The sequence below is a fragment of the Pteropus medius genome, unplaced genomic scaffold, assembly GCF_902729225.1.
Source record: "Pteropus medius unplaced genomic scaffold, Ma_sr-lr_union100, whole genome shotgun sequence".
NCBI classification, from domain to species: Eukaryota; Metazoa; Chordata; class Mammalia; order Chiroptera; family Pteropodidae; genus Pteropus; species Pteropus medius.
In genome coordinates this window covers 2,427,170-2,443,203 of record NW_024344240.1, presented here as the reverse complement: position 1 = coordinate 2,443,203, position 16,034 = coordinate 2,427,170, and the positions used below count along the sequence as shown (strand labels likewise).

The window sequence follows — 16,034 nt, the reverse complement described above, 5'->3', positions numbered from 1 at the left end:
CTAAAAACAAATTACAAACAATATGCCAAGCACTTGAACACAAAAGATTATAAATTTGTAAAGAAAAACATGCACTTTCCCCATGCCCCTCTCTCTGAAGGACATATATATTTACATATGAACAAGAAAAGCCAGAGGGATATAAAATAAGGCTGTAATAATAGGCTGTTAGCCTACGTATAATGGTTGACAGGTATAGAAATTTTCAAAAAATTATAATAGCAAATATAGCGAGTTCTATACCAACATAATGTGGTGCTACAGATTATATATCTAAGTTTTTATTTTACCGACAACTACAAGTTTGACCACACTAGCTTTTATTGTGCTCTAAGACAGAGTGTCATCAGCTTTTGGAGAGATGAAATCATTGATGAGTTCATCTTTTTTTCCAACAGTAATTAAAAAATTCAAACTTAGAGAGGTTTTATGTTGGAAGGTAGGATATATATGTACAAATTCATACAGAATAACAATATTATGATATTGTTATATATGTTGTTAAAGACTGTTACAAAGTTTTGATAGTGCAAAGAGGAAATTACTTAGTATTAGAGGCTTGAGACGGAAAATTCTTTGATGAAGTCTTGATAAAACTACTTATGACCAAAAGTGCACTCAAAACCAAAAAGCGATAACGTTTAGCATTAGTAACTGCATTTATAAAACATATCTAGAAAATGTCATGCATTTTCAAGCATTATACTTGATTCACTCAAGGCTAATTTGAAAAACAGAAAATACCTTTAGCCTTAGTTTTTTTCTTGACTACCCCACCAGGTCCTTCTGTTGGTATTTATAAATGAAAATAGGTTATAAACAGAAAATATTAAGGTATTTAAAAATATAAGTATCTATAAAATAGTTAAAGTCGATGCAGCTATTAAACAAATTACTTAAAAACACCATTTAAAAATACACTCCTTCAAAATATAAATATCTATCATTTATGTCATTTTAGAACCTTACTTTCACTATCTATAACAAAAAAATGCATTATAATCCAGATGTAGTCAACTTCACAGCGCGCATTAGACCTGAAAGAACTGTTGGCTTTAGAAACGTCTAATTACCACCGAAAATGGTGTGTCCTCCGTGGTGCCTGGACAGTCACTGACTGCTGCTCTTGACACAGATGCTCAATCAGAAGCACCAGGGGTGAAATGACCTGAGGACTTCATTTTCCAACTTAATCAGCATTGCCATCCAAAAAAGGACACTATATTTTAATACAATTTTTACCTTAACCGTTTGAATAATCATTGCTTCCCCCCCCCATAGTTTCTTATCAAACTTTCTTTATTAAAAAATCACACAAGTAAGAAATACACTATTATGCAGATCTATATTAATTTTTATACTCTTCATCTAAAGACTCTGCAATAGCCTTCTATTTCCTCTCGGCAAATGAAAGTTCCGATAATGGGTTTATTTTTAATCCTCTAACAAATGTCAATACCATATATCTCTCAGTACACTCATTCATTCCAACCAGGCTGTATTTAGCATCCCAGCCAACTGATGTTCCTGATTCCGTCTCCTGGTCACATGGTCGCTTTGTTGCACTCCTGTGTCAGCAAACTTTCCAAAGCAGCATTCCAAGTTGCCAGTCCATTTCCCAGGCGCACTGCTTTTCACCTCCTGTGAGGTAGCGCCAAACACAATCTGTTGCCATACAACTAAGGTCTAAATCGCCACAAGAAAGCCCACTAGCTCTTTTACACCCTTCCTGTTGGAAACTACAGAACCCGATCTACACGTTTCTCAAAATGGTAATCGCACTCCCACTTCCCGTTAAGACGTTTTCACTCCTATTATCGTATTGTTCAAATCGCCCTCTGTTCCTCGTCCCTTCTCCTTTCTCTAGTCACTGCAATTTGTTGCCATCAAATGAGACAGTCCATTTGAGCATGGTAATTTATTCTGGTTGCATTATTCCCATCATCATTATGAGAAAAGAAGTATTAGTATGTCTTACCCGACTACATTAAAAAAAGAAATGTGAATTAACTGTTCCATGTGGCTTCATATATCTGTCCAATTACTTGATCATACAGCCATAACCATAATCAGTATGTGTGTGTGTGTGACAACTATTTTTCACAGACAACACTTGATTTTTTTCCCCTAAACTCTATCAAAAATAGCATGCCACACCGCAATAATGAATGCTATCTCGGACCACTGGCACTAAAGTTTATTTCAAAATAAAATATCAAACATCCTTTTAATGCCAACTTTTAAATACCTGGCATTATCCAATGTGCAAAAGAAATCATCGTTTAGTAGTAAAATGTACTTTTAGTGACGCTAATGTCCCCTACGGACACCTGCATGTTCCTGAAATGCAGGCCTGGATCATCCTGTTAGAAAGCAGTGGCGGGAATGAGAGTGCACACCTCTCCCCGTCACTATCACGATAGAGTCAAGAGTGTTACTGATGAAATATCAATGAGCTGAAATATTATTAGATCAGCATCAGATTAGTAAAACAGGAAAAAATAGTGAGTACTTTAGTTAAAACTTATCCACTTTGGGTATAAATCCTTAAAGAGATACAAATTAACAATGTGCAATATAAAATTTCAAAGTATCGATATAATCTACATTTTCTGAACTTAAGGTCAAAGGTTTTTAAGATGTTTGACATGACAAAGACAGCTTAATAATTTAAGCCACAATGATCATGTTCAGTCTCTGAAGGAACCAGTATAGGTATGAAAGCAAGCACAGCACTCAGAAAACAGGAAGTGAATAGAGGAGTCACTAAGTTATGAATAAAAAGAGGAGCCAAGAAAATGCAGTGCTCTAAAACTGAAAGGGGCAGTTTTGGGAAGGAAGGTGTGGACGAAGGTTCAGGATGAGGACACTACTGAATTACGTTAGTTATTAAATGTACCATAAGGTTGTTCAGATTACAGTTTTACGAGTAGTACAAGAGGTGGCCGCATTACGTACAATAAGAGAAAACACAGGTGGAAAGAAAGGTGAGCAAAAACCCAGGGTGCTCCTGAGGGGCTCTCTTACCTCCTTAGAGAAAACCGATCGTATGTGTAATTTTCCAAGATTCTCAGCGGGTAGAAAGGGAAAAGGGTTTTGAAGAGTTTCATCTGCGTTTGTGTGCACTGACGGCCGGAGGAAACAAACGCATGCGTGTAGGAAAAACAAAGTGAGTTCACGAGAGGGCAGAAACGATGAGCCCGTCGTGGGGAAGGGGGGGGTGCACACGCAAGGGGAAGGGTTAGCGTTGGAAACCAGAAGATGCCACATCTGAAAAAAATGACTCAAAAAACATTCAAAGAGTCAAGAAATGTCATATAGTATAGAGAGATGGAGATAACAGAATCCAAGTCAGAGTGGACTATCTTGGTAAAGTGGAAAGCAAAACTGCCTCTACAGAGAAAGGAAGAGGGAAGAGTGTGGAAAAGGTTTTGAATATTTACTAAAGAGAACGACACTGTCACAGAGAAGTGAGTGCCTCACAGAGCTTCAATTCAGGTAAACGTAGAATGGATCTTTTTCCAACAACAGTGTGAAGCCCAGTGGTGGAGAAGGGGGCAGTGGTGATCCAGGATTGACGAGCGCATGAAGGGGAAAAAACACATACAAGCATAGGGACATTAGAGAAGAGGCCCCAGAGAAAAGCACAGAGCATGTATATAAGACTTTGTTTTTATGTAATTCCTAATTCTAGACAGAATTAATTTCTTATCATTTGGAACTATGGTTGATGTGGAGTCCCTTTACAGCATCGAAAAGCACCTAGTGTGCCCTGTTTTTCTCCTTTTCTCTCTTTACTACCATAGCCAACATCCAGGAGCGGGGGAAAAAAGTAATGATCCCATCAAATAAAATTGAAGATAATACAATAACTCCTTAAAAATAGTATCCAAGCAATATATAGAAAATTATATTAGAGCCGGGAAAGGAAGCATCTTAGTATTCTGTAATCCCTTTGGATAAGTTGTTTTTATTGACAGAATAAATGCTAATTGAAGGCAGTCGTCAAAAAAGCATTGGGATGTGGTTACAGTCAAGAGATTGGCAAAAATGAATAATCAACATGTTGTTTACTTCCACTTTGCCCTGTATGTTTATTCTGATGGTTTCTAAGGTGATTACTGTCAATAGCTCTCTTACTGTTTGGGAATTCTCATACAGAAATTGGAAAAAGAGCAAATCTAATGTTCTTCCCTTAGAACATCAAAGAGTTCTTAATTAATATTATTTTGGTAACTGTCTCAGAGTCACTATCCCAGACACATTTTCAAAATGAAATGTTCTGTATGAAATTAAAAACCTCAGTCATTAAGCCAATAGTTGGACCTGCAATAGACATAATTTTAGAAAACTGGCTCCATTACAGAAATGCAAGTAGGTACAGCAAGATATTCAGAGTTGGCCATAGAATTGGCAGTCTGGGTATCGCTTCATACTTAGGTCATTTCAGTCACTTCCACAGTCCCTGGTGAGACCTGTGAGTCACTCCGAACCTCGGTTTTCATCTTCCTCCTTCCCATACTGAAACATCATGCGTTATTTCAGCATTGACTATAGATAACAAAAAAAAAGGCGCAAATACCTAAGTAAAGGATCTGTGAACTAGGCAGACTGTTGCTCAAGAATGGATATCTGGTTTTGGTAAAATGCATATTAGGACATTATAACAATTTCTTTCTTATTTTTTAAATAGATGGTATAACAGACATTTTTGAAAAAAGGAAACTATAAAACTTTCAACCCTCTATGATAAGTAGGGAAAGGAGGATTAGAACATAACAGAACCAAAAGACTAAAAATTTAGGAAGGGATTACATCCAGAGACTGAGAGTTCAAATAAAGAGAAAATGCAGATTCAAATACAAATGAGATATGGGAAAGATCGCGTGAAGACCTCTGTTAGCATAAGTCGGTTTATTATACAAACTTCAAAATGTTCTTTCCCTTCAAGAAAATACGTCCAGTAATTTTTTCACTTATTTAATTTGGTTAAACAATAACAAAAACATACACACCTCAGTGTTTTTTTATGCAGTGAGTTACTCCTAAGGAATGAAGCCTAAGAACTGGTTGTTAACTACAAGGAGTTCACAGTTTAGTTAGTACCTAGTCCTATGTATTACAAGTTATCTCAATGAATAACTGGGGCAGAGAATTCGGTATACTGTTCCATCAGTCAATTTGCGATGATGAGTCACTGAATTTCATTAAAGCACTCCAAATATGTGCCATGATCAAAGAAAATTCCACAGCCCAAACGGCAGAAAATAAGTCTTCCTTGTTTTATAGACCAGAATCTTATTTAGAAAGGGTTGCTGAGTATCAATCCCCATGAGGTGTAACTGCCAACTGTACGAATTAAGAATAACATCTATGTCTATATATCCTTTTGATGATCCTCCAAAATTATAAACATCGGGATAGACAAGGAAACATTTTGTTCAGTCTCACTAACTACAAAGAAAAATAAGCCAGAATTCAAGCGGAAAAAAGTTTTCTTACATGTTTGGATACAGCTCTCTAAGACAGGGAGGTAATTTCCAGAATAAAGAATGTAGTACAAGTGAAAAAGCAGAATCACCCAGCATTCTACTATGTCCGAGGCACCTGCATGATTCTCACAGGCAGCAAGCCGGCAGCTAAGGTCTCAGGAATATAATAAATAAGATCAACACCTAAAAGATGCTTCTCCAACTGACTTACTTCCCATCGCTCGTGTCCCAGGGAAAATCAGGGCTGAAAGAAGCTAAAGTACAGAAAATAAGTCCCCATAATGCCACTTCTTTCTGGAGTTTGGGGACAAACTCCAGAAAACGTAGTGCCTTTCCAGTTGGGCGAATGGCAGTGTATGTGAAGAAGCAAAGGCATCTGTGGGGAGACACCACCACATCTGAATACAGAGCACATTCGGCAAAGTTCCTTTGATCGTTCAAAACTGGAAAAGCAGAGTAAATATAGTACATCTTAAAATTCTGCAACTATAAATATTCAAATGTACAGAATACAATTTGTCTTTTTAAAGTATGGTCCTCAGTTTAAGCTAGGAAATTATGAAACAGAAAATTTTATAATAAATCCTTAGAAAATTAAGAATTATAACATATATAATAAATAACATTTAAGTGAAGTAATTTTGGTCAGCTTCAAAATACTCTATTGCAGTTTTGCCAACAACTTTATTTTTTGTCACCAAAATAAGCGTTAAGCACAAGTTGAAGGAAGTCACAGAAGGCAGGGGTTCACCAGCTACTCGGATTTTTCCTTTCTCTGAGGTTTTTCAAAAGGACTCATTGGAGGGGAGGCTAAATAAACGGCAAATTATAAGCTCACATCCTTATTTTTCACTTACAAAAAATAAAGCATAATTAATTTCTGTACATAAAATGTGTTAGTATCAAGACAAAAAAAGAGCCTGATGAGAAATTAATGATTCCAAACATTTTAAACACACAAATCTGATTATATACTTCGCATAAACTAATCAAACATCTTCTAGCATTAGTAGAAATGAAGCATTAAGAAATAAGACTGCTTTAAAATAAATATACATCTCAGACATCTGGCTAAGTAACTTTCATTGACAGTGGAGCCTAAGAATGCTTTTGAATTTAAACCTAATGAACTTTGATATTTCACAGTACTTAAATTCAAAGTGGAAGACACAATAAGCATGGGTAAAAACTGCATAAGCTTTCAAAAGAACATTATTAAATCATACTCATTTTAGAATATTATAACATATCAAAATCAAAAGTTTTTGACTGTCAAAAACATTAACAGAATAAAACATATCCCTAAATAATGAGAGAAAGACAAACTAGAGTTTTAATAGCCATTTGCGTTTTAGATCACTGTCCAATGTACAACATGCATATTTATTTCCAAAAATAACTTAATGTCTTTAAAAAAATAAGCTTAGTAAACTGAACAGTTTTCCCTGACACATGTAAATGGTGAGTGAAGGTGGAAACTGGTACATTCCCTGTGTTCTGATGAGACCTTCTCTCAGGCTATAGCTTCGATAGCCTACGAGAATGATTTCTGCCGAATAAACTAGATTTGTCATAGTTCCCTCTGAAAAAATGAGTGAAAAAAGCCACTAACAGAAAGCAATTTGATTAAATATGAAAAAATAAAAAAATATTTGAAAAGTAGAAATTAATATAAAGCATTGAAAAAAATAAAAACATTTTCTAATTTTAAGCTCTGAAGAACCAAAGCTAAGTTTCACAGAAGCTCTAAGAGATTTAAAAACATGAAACGCCACTCCCTGAGAGAGTAAAGAAATCAAAGGTCTTAGGTTTTACTGCTTTCAAACTGTAAGAGCTTTGATTACGGAGGAAATGAATGAACTCTCATTTTAAGAAATACATGTTATATATGGCTAATACAATTACTTTTGATGTTATTGAAGCAAACTAAGTTTAGATAAATTGATTCAAAGATGGTTTTAAGGTTTTTAATGGCAAAAATGTATTCTCCTAAAAAGAATTACCACATTAAGAAATTTAACTTAAAAATCTAAAAATCATTTTATACCTAAGTCAAAGCTGATAGCCAATTAATAAGGTAATACAGGAAAAAAAAATGGAAAAAGACTTATTTAGGATGAATAATTTTAATATGTACAACATTATTTAAGATACATATTCACATTTTCCTTCTTGCGTAATATGCCTACTTTAAAAAAAAATACAAATTACTTTCTCTGGATGTGTACTTAGAAATAAAATTAAAAATAAATTCTGCTTTCATGGACAGACATATTCAGACATACTACTATCTGAATACAGTAATTTAACTACCCTAAGGCAAAAACATGGAGTTATTTTCAAATTATTTTAAAAGCACCATTAATACAGAATTTTACATTGAAATTGGTATTAACCTATCTGATAAATCAGTTAACCTAGACAAATTACAATTTTTAAAAAATCAGCTTTTTTAAGAACCACCATTTTACACATCAGTCATGTTAAAGATCAACAGAGAAGCATTTAATTGATGAATCATGCTAGAAATAGTGTGATAATCAAGTCCATTATAATCATCTCAATAGTGTGTTAGAAAGACAAGCATCAAGGGTTAATCACAAAACAATTTGCTATTAAATTTCTAAATTTAGTGAATACATAAATCGAAACAAAACAATACAGAAACCAATTATACCACCAAAAACGTCATTCTCAATGCACTTTGTAGACAACTACAAGAATGAAAAATGCCGCTTTCTTCACTAGAAGTGGGGAAGCCAAGCTTAGGACTAGCTGGGACTGAACTGGGGGAAAAGGTCGCATGGCTGCCTTGTACTGTTCGATCGCAGCCGCCCCACTGCACGACGGGGAAGCCCTGGCTGAGCAAAGGAAAGAAGGGGAAAGGAGCCAGCTTCGGGTTTTCATAAGCCAGTGACGTCAGTCCCTGAATCAAAGTTACTGGTTATGTAAATCCAAAATGACACAAGTCTTTCCCTGAACCCCTTCATTCTGTGACGTGCCATCAACACCATCTGCGGTCTCGCTTTCGTCTTCTTCTTCTTCTAGCATTTCAAAAGGAGTCATAATATCATAGAGAAATGAGAGGAAACCATAAAACCAATCTGAACTTTCCTCTGCTAAAATATTAAGGACTTCCTCAAGAGAATCAATATTTTCATTACTGCCATCTTTGGTCAGGCCTACATAAGAATAAAGGAAGAGAGAAAGAGAAAATAAGGAGAGCAGTTAGGCGGAAAAAAGAAGTTGAGGAAGAGTGATCTCAAAAAGGATGTGCATCATGGACACGGAGGTTTACAGAAAAGATATTTTGGAAAACAAAGGAATTGATCAAGATGCACACCTTACAATCAACTCTCAATCATATGTGCTAAAGGAAAGGTACCATTTGACCAATCCTCACCATTCCTACCAGCCCCTAACCAGGTTTGCCTTTCTCTCATTAGAGAATCTAGAGCTGAAAAACACAAAATTGCATCAGCCAAAATCGATTGACTATTGTCAGTGAGAAGAGTGATCACAGTATGAGGGCAAAAACATAGATACTTCAAACGACCTCCAGATTTGTTCATTTACCAACCAGATATTATCGAGAGTTGATTATACAAACATTTACATATATCCATAAATATCCACTGAAAAATAGAAAGGTTCATTTCCTCAAACCTTGCCCCTTAGGACCTGGAGTTAACTTGGGAAAATCTGAAATTAACGTGAATAACAGGATTACTGTGCATAGCCTCCACAGATGGATGGGTATAAATGCATTCAAATCATGTAACTCAGAAAGTTTACAAATTTTAACACTACAAGAATGTTACCTTTATAATGCTCCGGCTACTGACTCACGGTCCTGTAATTGTGGCCAATGACAAAAGTCAGCTATTAATAATAATTCACTCTGCCTACCAACATAAAATGGGATCAAGGCCTTGGCCAGTCATTTGTAATAAGAACATTCCAAAGTTCTCTCCCCATCAGCCCATGAAATTAGCTTTTACTGCAAAGACTCTGACTCCTGCTGTTTGTAAGTCCTGGTCCCAAAACAGGGCTCCGTGATGGAAAGAAAGCCAAGTGATATTGTTTTTATCATGTGGGTTTTTTTTTTTCCTATGAAGAACAGGTATTGGGTAGGAAAGGTCTGTTGGCTCCAGTAAGTACCAACGTTCACCAATACTGCCAAGCTCTATACAGCAAGGCCCATAATTTTGAGGAAGTGGGTGAACCCACCAGGGGGGATGGTTCCAGCTGTAAGAAATGTGAACATCCATGATTTCGGAGGCGAAATTATAAGCACCTAATTTAGTATTTCAGGCTCTGACAACACAGAATTCTCTACTCAGCATACCTACCAGCAATCAAATTGGCAGGTGAAGGATAATAATAAGGCGACTAGTATAAATACCAAAGATTATGGCCCACGGAAGAACTACATCATGCCATTCTTCATGTACTGGCGGGGGCGGAGGAGGGGAGAACAAACTGCAGTTAGTATTTAAATTATTTTTTGACAAACCCAGATGTTTTTTCACTGAATATGACAGCTGACAAGTGCTACGAACAGAGGAGCTCTGTATTCCCACCCAGGTCTCTGTGGGAATAACAGTTTCTTCTTCCTCCTTTAAAACACTATAGCTGTATATTTGCAATAAACACCTTTATTTCTCTTCATTTTCCAATACAAGTACTTCTAAGTATCGGGTACTAAATATAAAACTTTACTGTCCTTCAGTGTGACAGGTTGAAGTATGTAATAAGTATGCAAAGTATTTAAACAAAACTATTCATCCAACTATAAAACCTTCCTGTGATTAAGACAAAAATACTTTTTATCCAAAGAGAAAAAGAAAATGTTCTGGTGCATAATTCCTTAACCTCTTAGCGTCGGCCCGAACCAAAGAGGAGGGCATGAAGGCCTTTGACGGGGCAAAAGGCAGGCCTGTCCTCCGTCAGCTCGTTCACGCGCGCTCTCCCGGTCTGCCCGCTGACAAGGCTCTGGGAGTCGCTGACTGGCTTCCCTTCTGTTCTGCAGCCATATTTGATACGGTGCCAGCTACGGACTAGTCAGAGGCCAATCACAGAATCCTTCGGTGATGGTGCCCTAAGGAAATATTACTCTTGGCACTGAGTTCTTGGATCATTTTCCCATCGATTTTACTTGGGAAACAAATTTTCAAAGAATACATTTGCAAACCATGTAGTTTTTAACAATCCAAACTAAAATCAAAGCTACTTTATTTTAGATAATCTGGCCACAAAAGTAGGAAGCTATGTACACTAGAATAGGCTCAGAATATTTTCACAGTATATCATAAGGGCCATGACCAGAAACAATGAAATAATAAAATTAATGATGGCTGCTGATCTTGATTTACTCACACATATTTTTTCAATCTTTCGATATTTCACTAGAAAAACCAACCTTAAAATGTGAAAGAAATGTAAACATGAATGCATACATTTCCTCAAATCGATAAGATTTATATATATGCAAATTCAAGAATACAGAAAGAAATGCTTCTGAAAGAAATGCCAAAACTATGAAAGTTCAACAATCTCGACTCTTACGTCACCCACCACGCCAAACTCTCCCCAGTCTCCAACTCTCTACTTTCGTCCATCCCCTTGGACGCCCACTCCTTAATCTAAAACCTGGCCCCTTGAGCTGCCTCTCCACTGGGAATGCACCCAGGAAATCTGGCTTCTTTTTGAGAATACACCCCCCACCTCGGAACCTCTCCCTGAATATACTCTTTGTACCCCAAGAATTTCACCAGCTTCTTTCTTTCAACCACCTGCTAGTAACAGAGGCACAACTAACCTACAATACCATCATGAACTAGAAAAGAACTTTAGTCATAAAATTCAGTTCTAGTCAAGATTATATTTCATGCAGAGAATTCAAACATCATAGCAATAAGGTCAGAGGACACAAGTGAGCCTGACGGCTCGCCTTTGATTTGTTTCATCTCTACTGAAGCACGAACTGTGAATTAGTACACATTTACCGCAAAATAGTTTATATTAGCTTTTGTGCATTGAGAGTCGAATTACCAAAACGAACTGACAGTCACCAAATTTGGTTCCACCTTGGAATATATAATTCTTATAAAAAGGTACAAGTCATGATTTGCCCATAACACATATGTGTGTACCTGTGAATGGCAATGTTCTGAGTTATACTTAACCTCTTAACGATTGCTTAAAACCTTAACGGGAATAAACTCTTAAAATCTAAATATAACACTAAAAATCAAGTTATCAATGTGTCTGCTAAAGAAATCAGTGTGTTCTATAGAAAAAATAATACATTTTAATAGTTGACATTTCTTAACTGACAGATTAGATAGCCGATTTAAAGCTAAAAAAAAAAATCAGTAACAGACGGATAAGTAATTTTATTTCTAAAAATGAGGAAACTTGGCCCACATGAAGTTACTTTTGAAATTAAAAAGGTTTACTATTCAGAATCTACCATTTAAAGTAATATAATGGAGTAATAAACCATTTATAGGCAAACAAATTAGCATCATTCTAATTTAAATTCTCTATATAATTTTATTTATTTTGCATGCCTAGGATTATATAGTCTTCTGAGGATTTACTGTCTATAAACTCAAATTTAGATATATGATAGAATTACATAGAAAATTCCATTAAGGTTAAGACAGAAAAAGAAATTTCATAGATAGTTTCCACTGTTAAATAGCAAACATAATTCCTACTGAGAAATAATAAAAGGTGAACAAAAATTAAGAAGTTATATTTAATCACAAATAAAAACATTTTTTTCATATTTAGAGCTTACTGTTTTATAAGGAGGTTAAGATAAATCTACTGAAAAGTTTCACTGGTCACAGATGTGGGATTCTCTCATTTTTTTCACATCCATAAAATATACACGAAATTGTGCGTCTTAGCAGAATTTCTTTGTGCCATTATTTTATTAAGCTTAGTGTAGTATATAATGCCATGCCATATTCATTATTTTTCCAAAGACTTTAGTACAAAAAGTTTTAATACACATTATGTTACATACTAAAGTGAAACAAATGATGCTGTTTAATAAGCAGAAACACATACCTCACCAAGCCAGATCATATACAATTTGCATATTAAAATCAATACCATCCTTTCTAGTAAGACAGCATTTTAAAACAAATTAGGGAATATTAAATCTTTTTTTTATTACAAGAAACACCTCAATGATAAAGACACGTAATTTGATGACAGAAAAGGGGCTTAAGACTTCCAAAATAAAGAAATCTGGCCAAAGACTACGAGTTCATATTTTAATATTACCTTTAAAATGCCCACAGGACATTTTAAGATGTTTATTACCACTATTTTATTTCCAAATAAGTTTATGTAAGCCATTAGAAGCTTACAAATGTTAGCAAATTATGTCAAATGATTCTAAAGAATGGCTGTAATCACCATATTTGAAAACCAACTAGCAAATTATGTACATGTTTAAATGTTAAGTTCAGAATATGAAGTGCTTTAAATTTGAAAACACATACGAAATTATACTTATTAAAAATATTTGTGTAAGAGCTATATATTTATCTATTTATAAAAATAAACAGAAATATCAGTCCATGGAAAAATAATTACACATCTCGAAAAGAATGAAATATATGACTTAAGCAGGAAAATATCTTCCATAAAATGTATACAATTGACACAGATATTATCAAGGCAAAATATTCTTTTGTTTCTGGCATTTTACCAACACTAGCAAAAAATAAAATGTCTACTTGCCTAATAAAACTTTGGCATCGTCCACATCAAAATCTCCATCGCCATCAGCATCATAGACTCCTAATTTTCCTACAAGAAGGGAGTAAAGATAAATATGGGAAGAAAAGGAAAATCAAATTTAATAAGATATTACCACGTATTACAGTCCTGCACATCAGCCATAAATGTTACCAATCAATGCAATTCTGTGCTCTTTTAATCCTGAATAGCAGTGCTAAGTGTATATCTTACCTAAAAATGATGGGCAATTCACTTAGAGATTCAGGAAATGTTCGCCTAACAAATCTAAGAAATATAACTGAGAAAATACATTCCTTGAAGGCTTAGCAATACCCTGATTTAATCATTTTGAGTATCTTCTCTTATCATACTGCTAAAAATATTTTAGGTATAATTTTCAACACACATAAGAAACAATTTTGATTTATTTCTAACAGTCACATGAAACAATGGTTCTAAAGTATGGAAGTTCCACCATCAATATTTAAAACAAAAAGGACATACACCAAGCCTCAAATAAGCACTAAATATAAATAATTAACATTGAGTATAAGTACTAAAAATAAGAGAACAATTAATTTTATATTTTACTATAATGATTTACGACCGAAAAACCATAAATCGACCTTTAAAATAAATGGCTATTGGAAATAAAGTATGTAAAACTGGCTTCCTGAAATCACCAAGGAAAACTTACGGCTCTCCTACTTCAAGGCTTAATTTGCATAGGCCAAATGCTACTACTTAGAAAAAAATAACAAGCCTTAAAATAGGTAACCTGAGAAGACAATAGTACCAGAGCCTTTCCTCGACAAGCAGAGTAAATACGTATTTTAAGGCTTTAATAAAGCTTTACCAGCTAGGAGCACAGTTATGTTTAACACTTCAAATATGAGTCAAATACATTCAATTCTCTAAAAAGCATCCTAAATTCAACATTTATAATCCATCACTGGGCAATGGCTATGAGGAGACATAATAATGTACAGCAATATTTTAAATGACATTCACAAACAGCATTAGTATTAAGAAACCAGTTGGCAGCACTGTTACCATTTCTTTAATAAAAAGTAAATTAAAACATTGCATGAGAGCAGGCAGGACTTCTGGAATACAGTAGCTATTACCAACCTTCACCCTCCCAGAGCCTTGTTCTACTTAGGAAAACAGTACACTTGCTATGCAGAAGTCTGGTTTAGAAAGCAAACACACATCAAAAATGATAATAGTAATGGAGAGATACAAAGTTATCATTTCTTTGCTAAGCAAATGAAAAACACTGATGTACAGGTCAAGGCTATATATAGCACAGAGTTCAAACATTAGAAACATGGAAAATACTATACTTTCTAACAAACTTAACAAGGAAAATTGGTCTTATCACTTACACATTGTCTGATAACTAACAGAATAAAGATGAGATTTTAGAGACTAACACAAGTAGACTTAAAATGCATCTCCAACAGCCTACCTTGAAGTACCTCTGATAAATTATAACGGAAGTCCTTTGCTTTGGCTGCATGCATGTGAAAACATGAAAATTGTTACTTGTGCTCAAATGTACAAATATTTGAAATTCCTTCTTTTGTTTAACAGACTTTCCCTAATAACATATCACTGTAAGTCAGCAAAAGCACAGATCTACTGAGAAGTCTGTCCCACACTAAATTCTTCCTCTGTTAGTCTATCGATTTATCCAGAGACGCTTTCCTTAAAGTAAGAAAAATAAGGAGCTTCAACAAAAGGCAAATTACACGTAAGCATGTTTTTTTATTCTTTGCCCTTTCCCCCAAAAAAGATGGCTATAACTTAACAAGTAAAGCAGAAGTACATGAGGGTCTATGAAAGGGAGGGTATTTTTCTAGCAACACCACAGAGAAGTGTGCATTTTTTTTTTCAGTGACATGGTCCACTTCTTTCACTGAGTTATTAAAGAGCAAGGCCATTTATTCATAACAACCAAAAAGTGGAAATAACTCAAAGTTCCAACAGTGATGAATGGATAAACAAAATGTGGTATATCCATATGCTGGAATATTATTCAGCCATAAAATGGAGTAAGTATTGAACTTTGAAAACATTATACAAAGTGCAAAAAGACACAGAAGGCCACACACATTATTATGTGATTCCATTTACATGAAACGTCCAGAAGAGACATTCACAGACACAGACAGTGTATCAGTGTTTGCCGGGAGAGGAAAGGAGCAGGGGATTGGGTGTTTTGGGGGAAAGGAGTGATGGAAATATTTTAGAATTAGATAATGATGACGACAGCACAAAATGATGACTATATTAGAAATCAGTAAACTGCTGATTTTCAAGTATTTAAGTATTTTCGATACTGAATTTTGTTATGTGATTATGTGAATTTATCTCAATTAAAAAAAAAAAGACTTGGTGAGGTTAAAAAAAGAAAAAATGGAGTATGACTCAGAAATGGTAAAAAATCATTAATGCAAAAAATCATGAAAAATCGCAGTGATTATGGGGAGAGAAATCGAAAACTAAGGAGAAAGGAAGACAACTAACAGAAATAACATGGCAACTGCTTCAAAATGGCAGGCAGACCGTACCTACACATGCACCCACATATCCCTATACCAACACCTACACACACACAGACACACACACAGACATACACACACACACACAGAGACATACTAGGACCTACACACACTCTCTCACATACACACACCCCGCTTCATGACATTTACACATCCACACTCACATCCACACATACCAGTTCCAACAAAGACACAGAGGGGTGTGATCTGA

The 16,034-nt window shown here is 35.1% G+C and overlaps 1 protein-coding gene across 3 annotated transcripts in view; it reads right to left on the bottom strand.

Annotated features, from left to right (window-relative positions):
- The window catches only part of ASPH (aspartate beta-hydroxylase), a 177,561-nt gene that overhangs the window by 133,907 nt on the left and 27,620 nt on the right, over positions 1-16,034 (bottom strand). For 2 of the 3 annotated variants that reach the window (XM_039868860.1, XM_039868861.1), the window contains exon 3: positions 13,257-13,325. In XM_039868860.1, coding sequence (XP_039724794.1) covers positions 13,257-13,325 — 69 coding nt within the window. Of the gene's footprint in view, positions 1-7,603; positions 8,675-13,256; positions 13,326-14,727; positions 14,773-16,034 lie in introns of those variants that run through there. The other variant, XM_039868862.1, reaches the window with a different exon arrangement.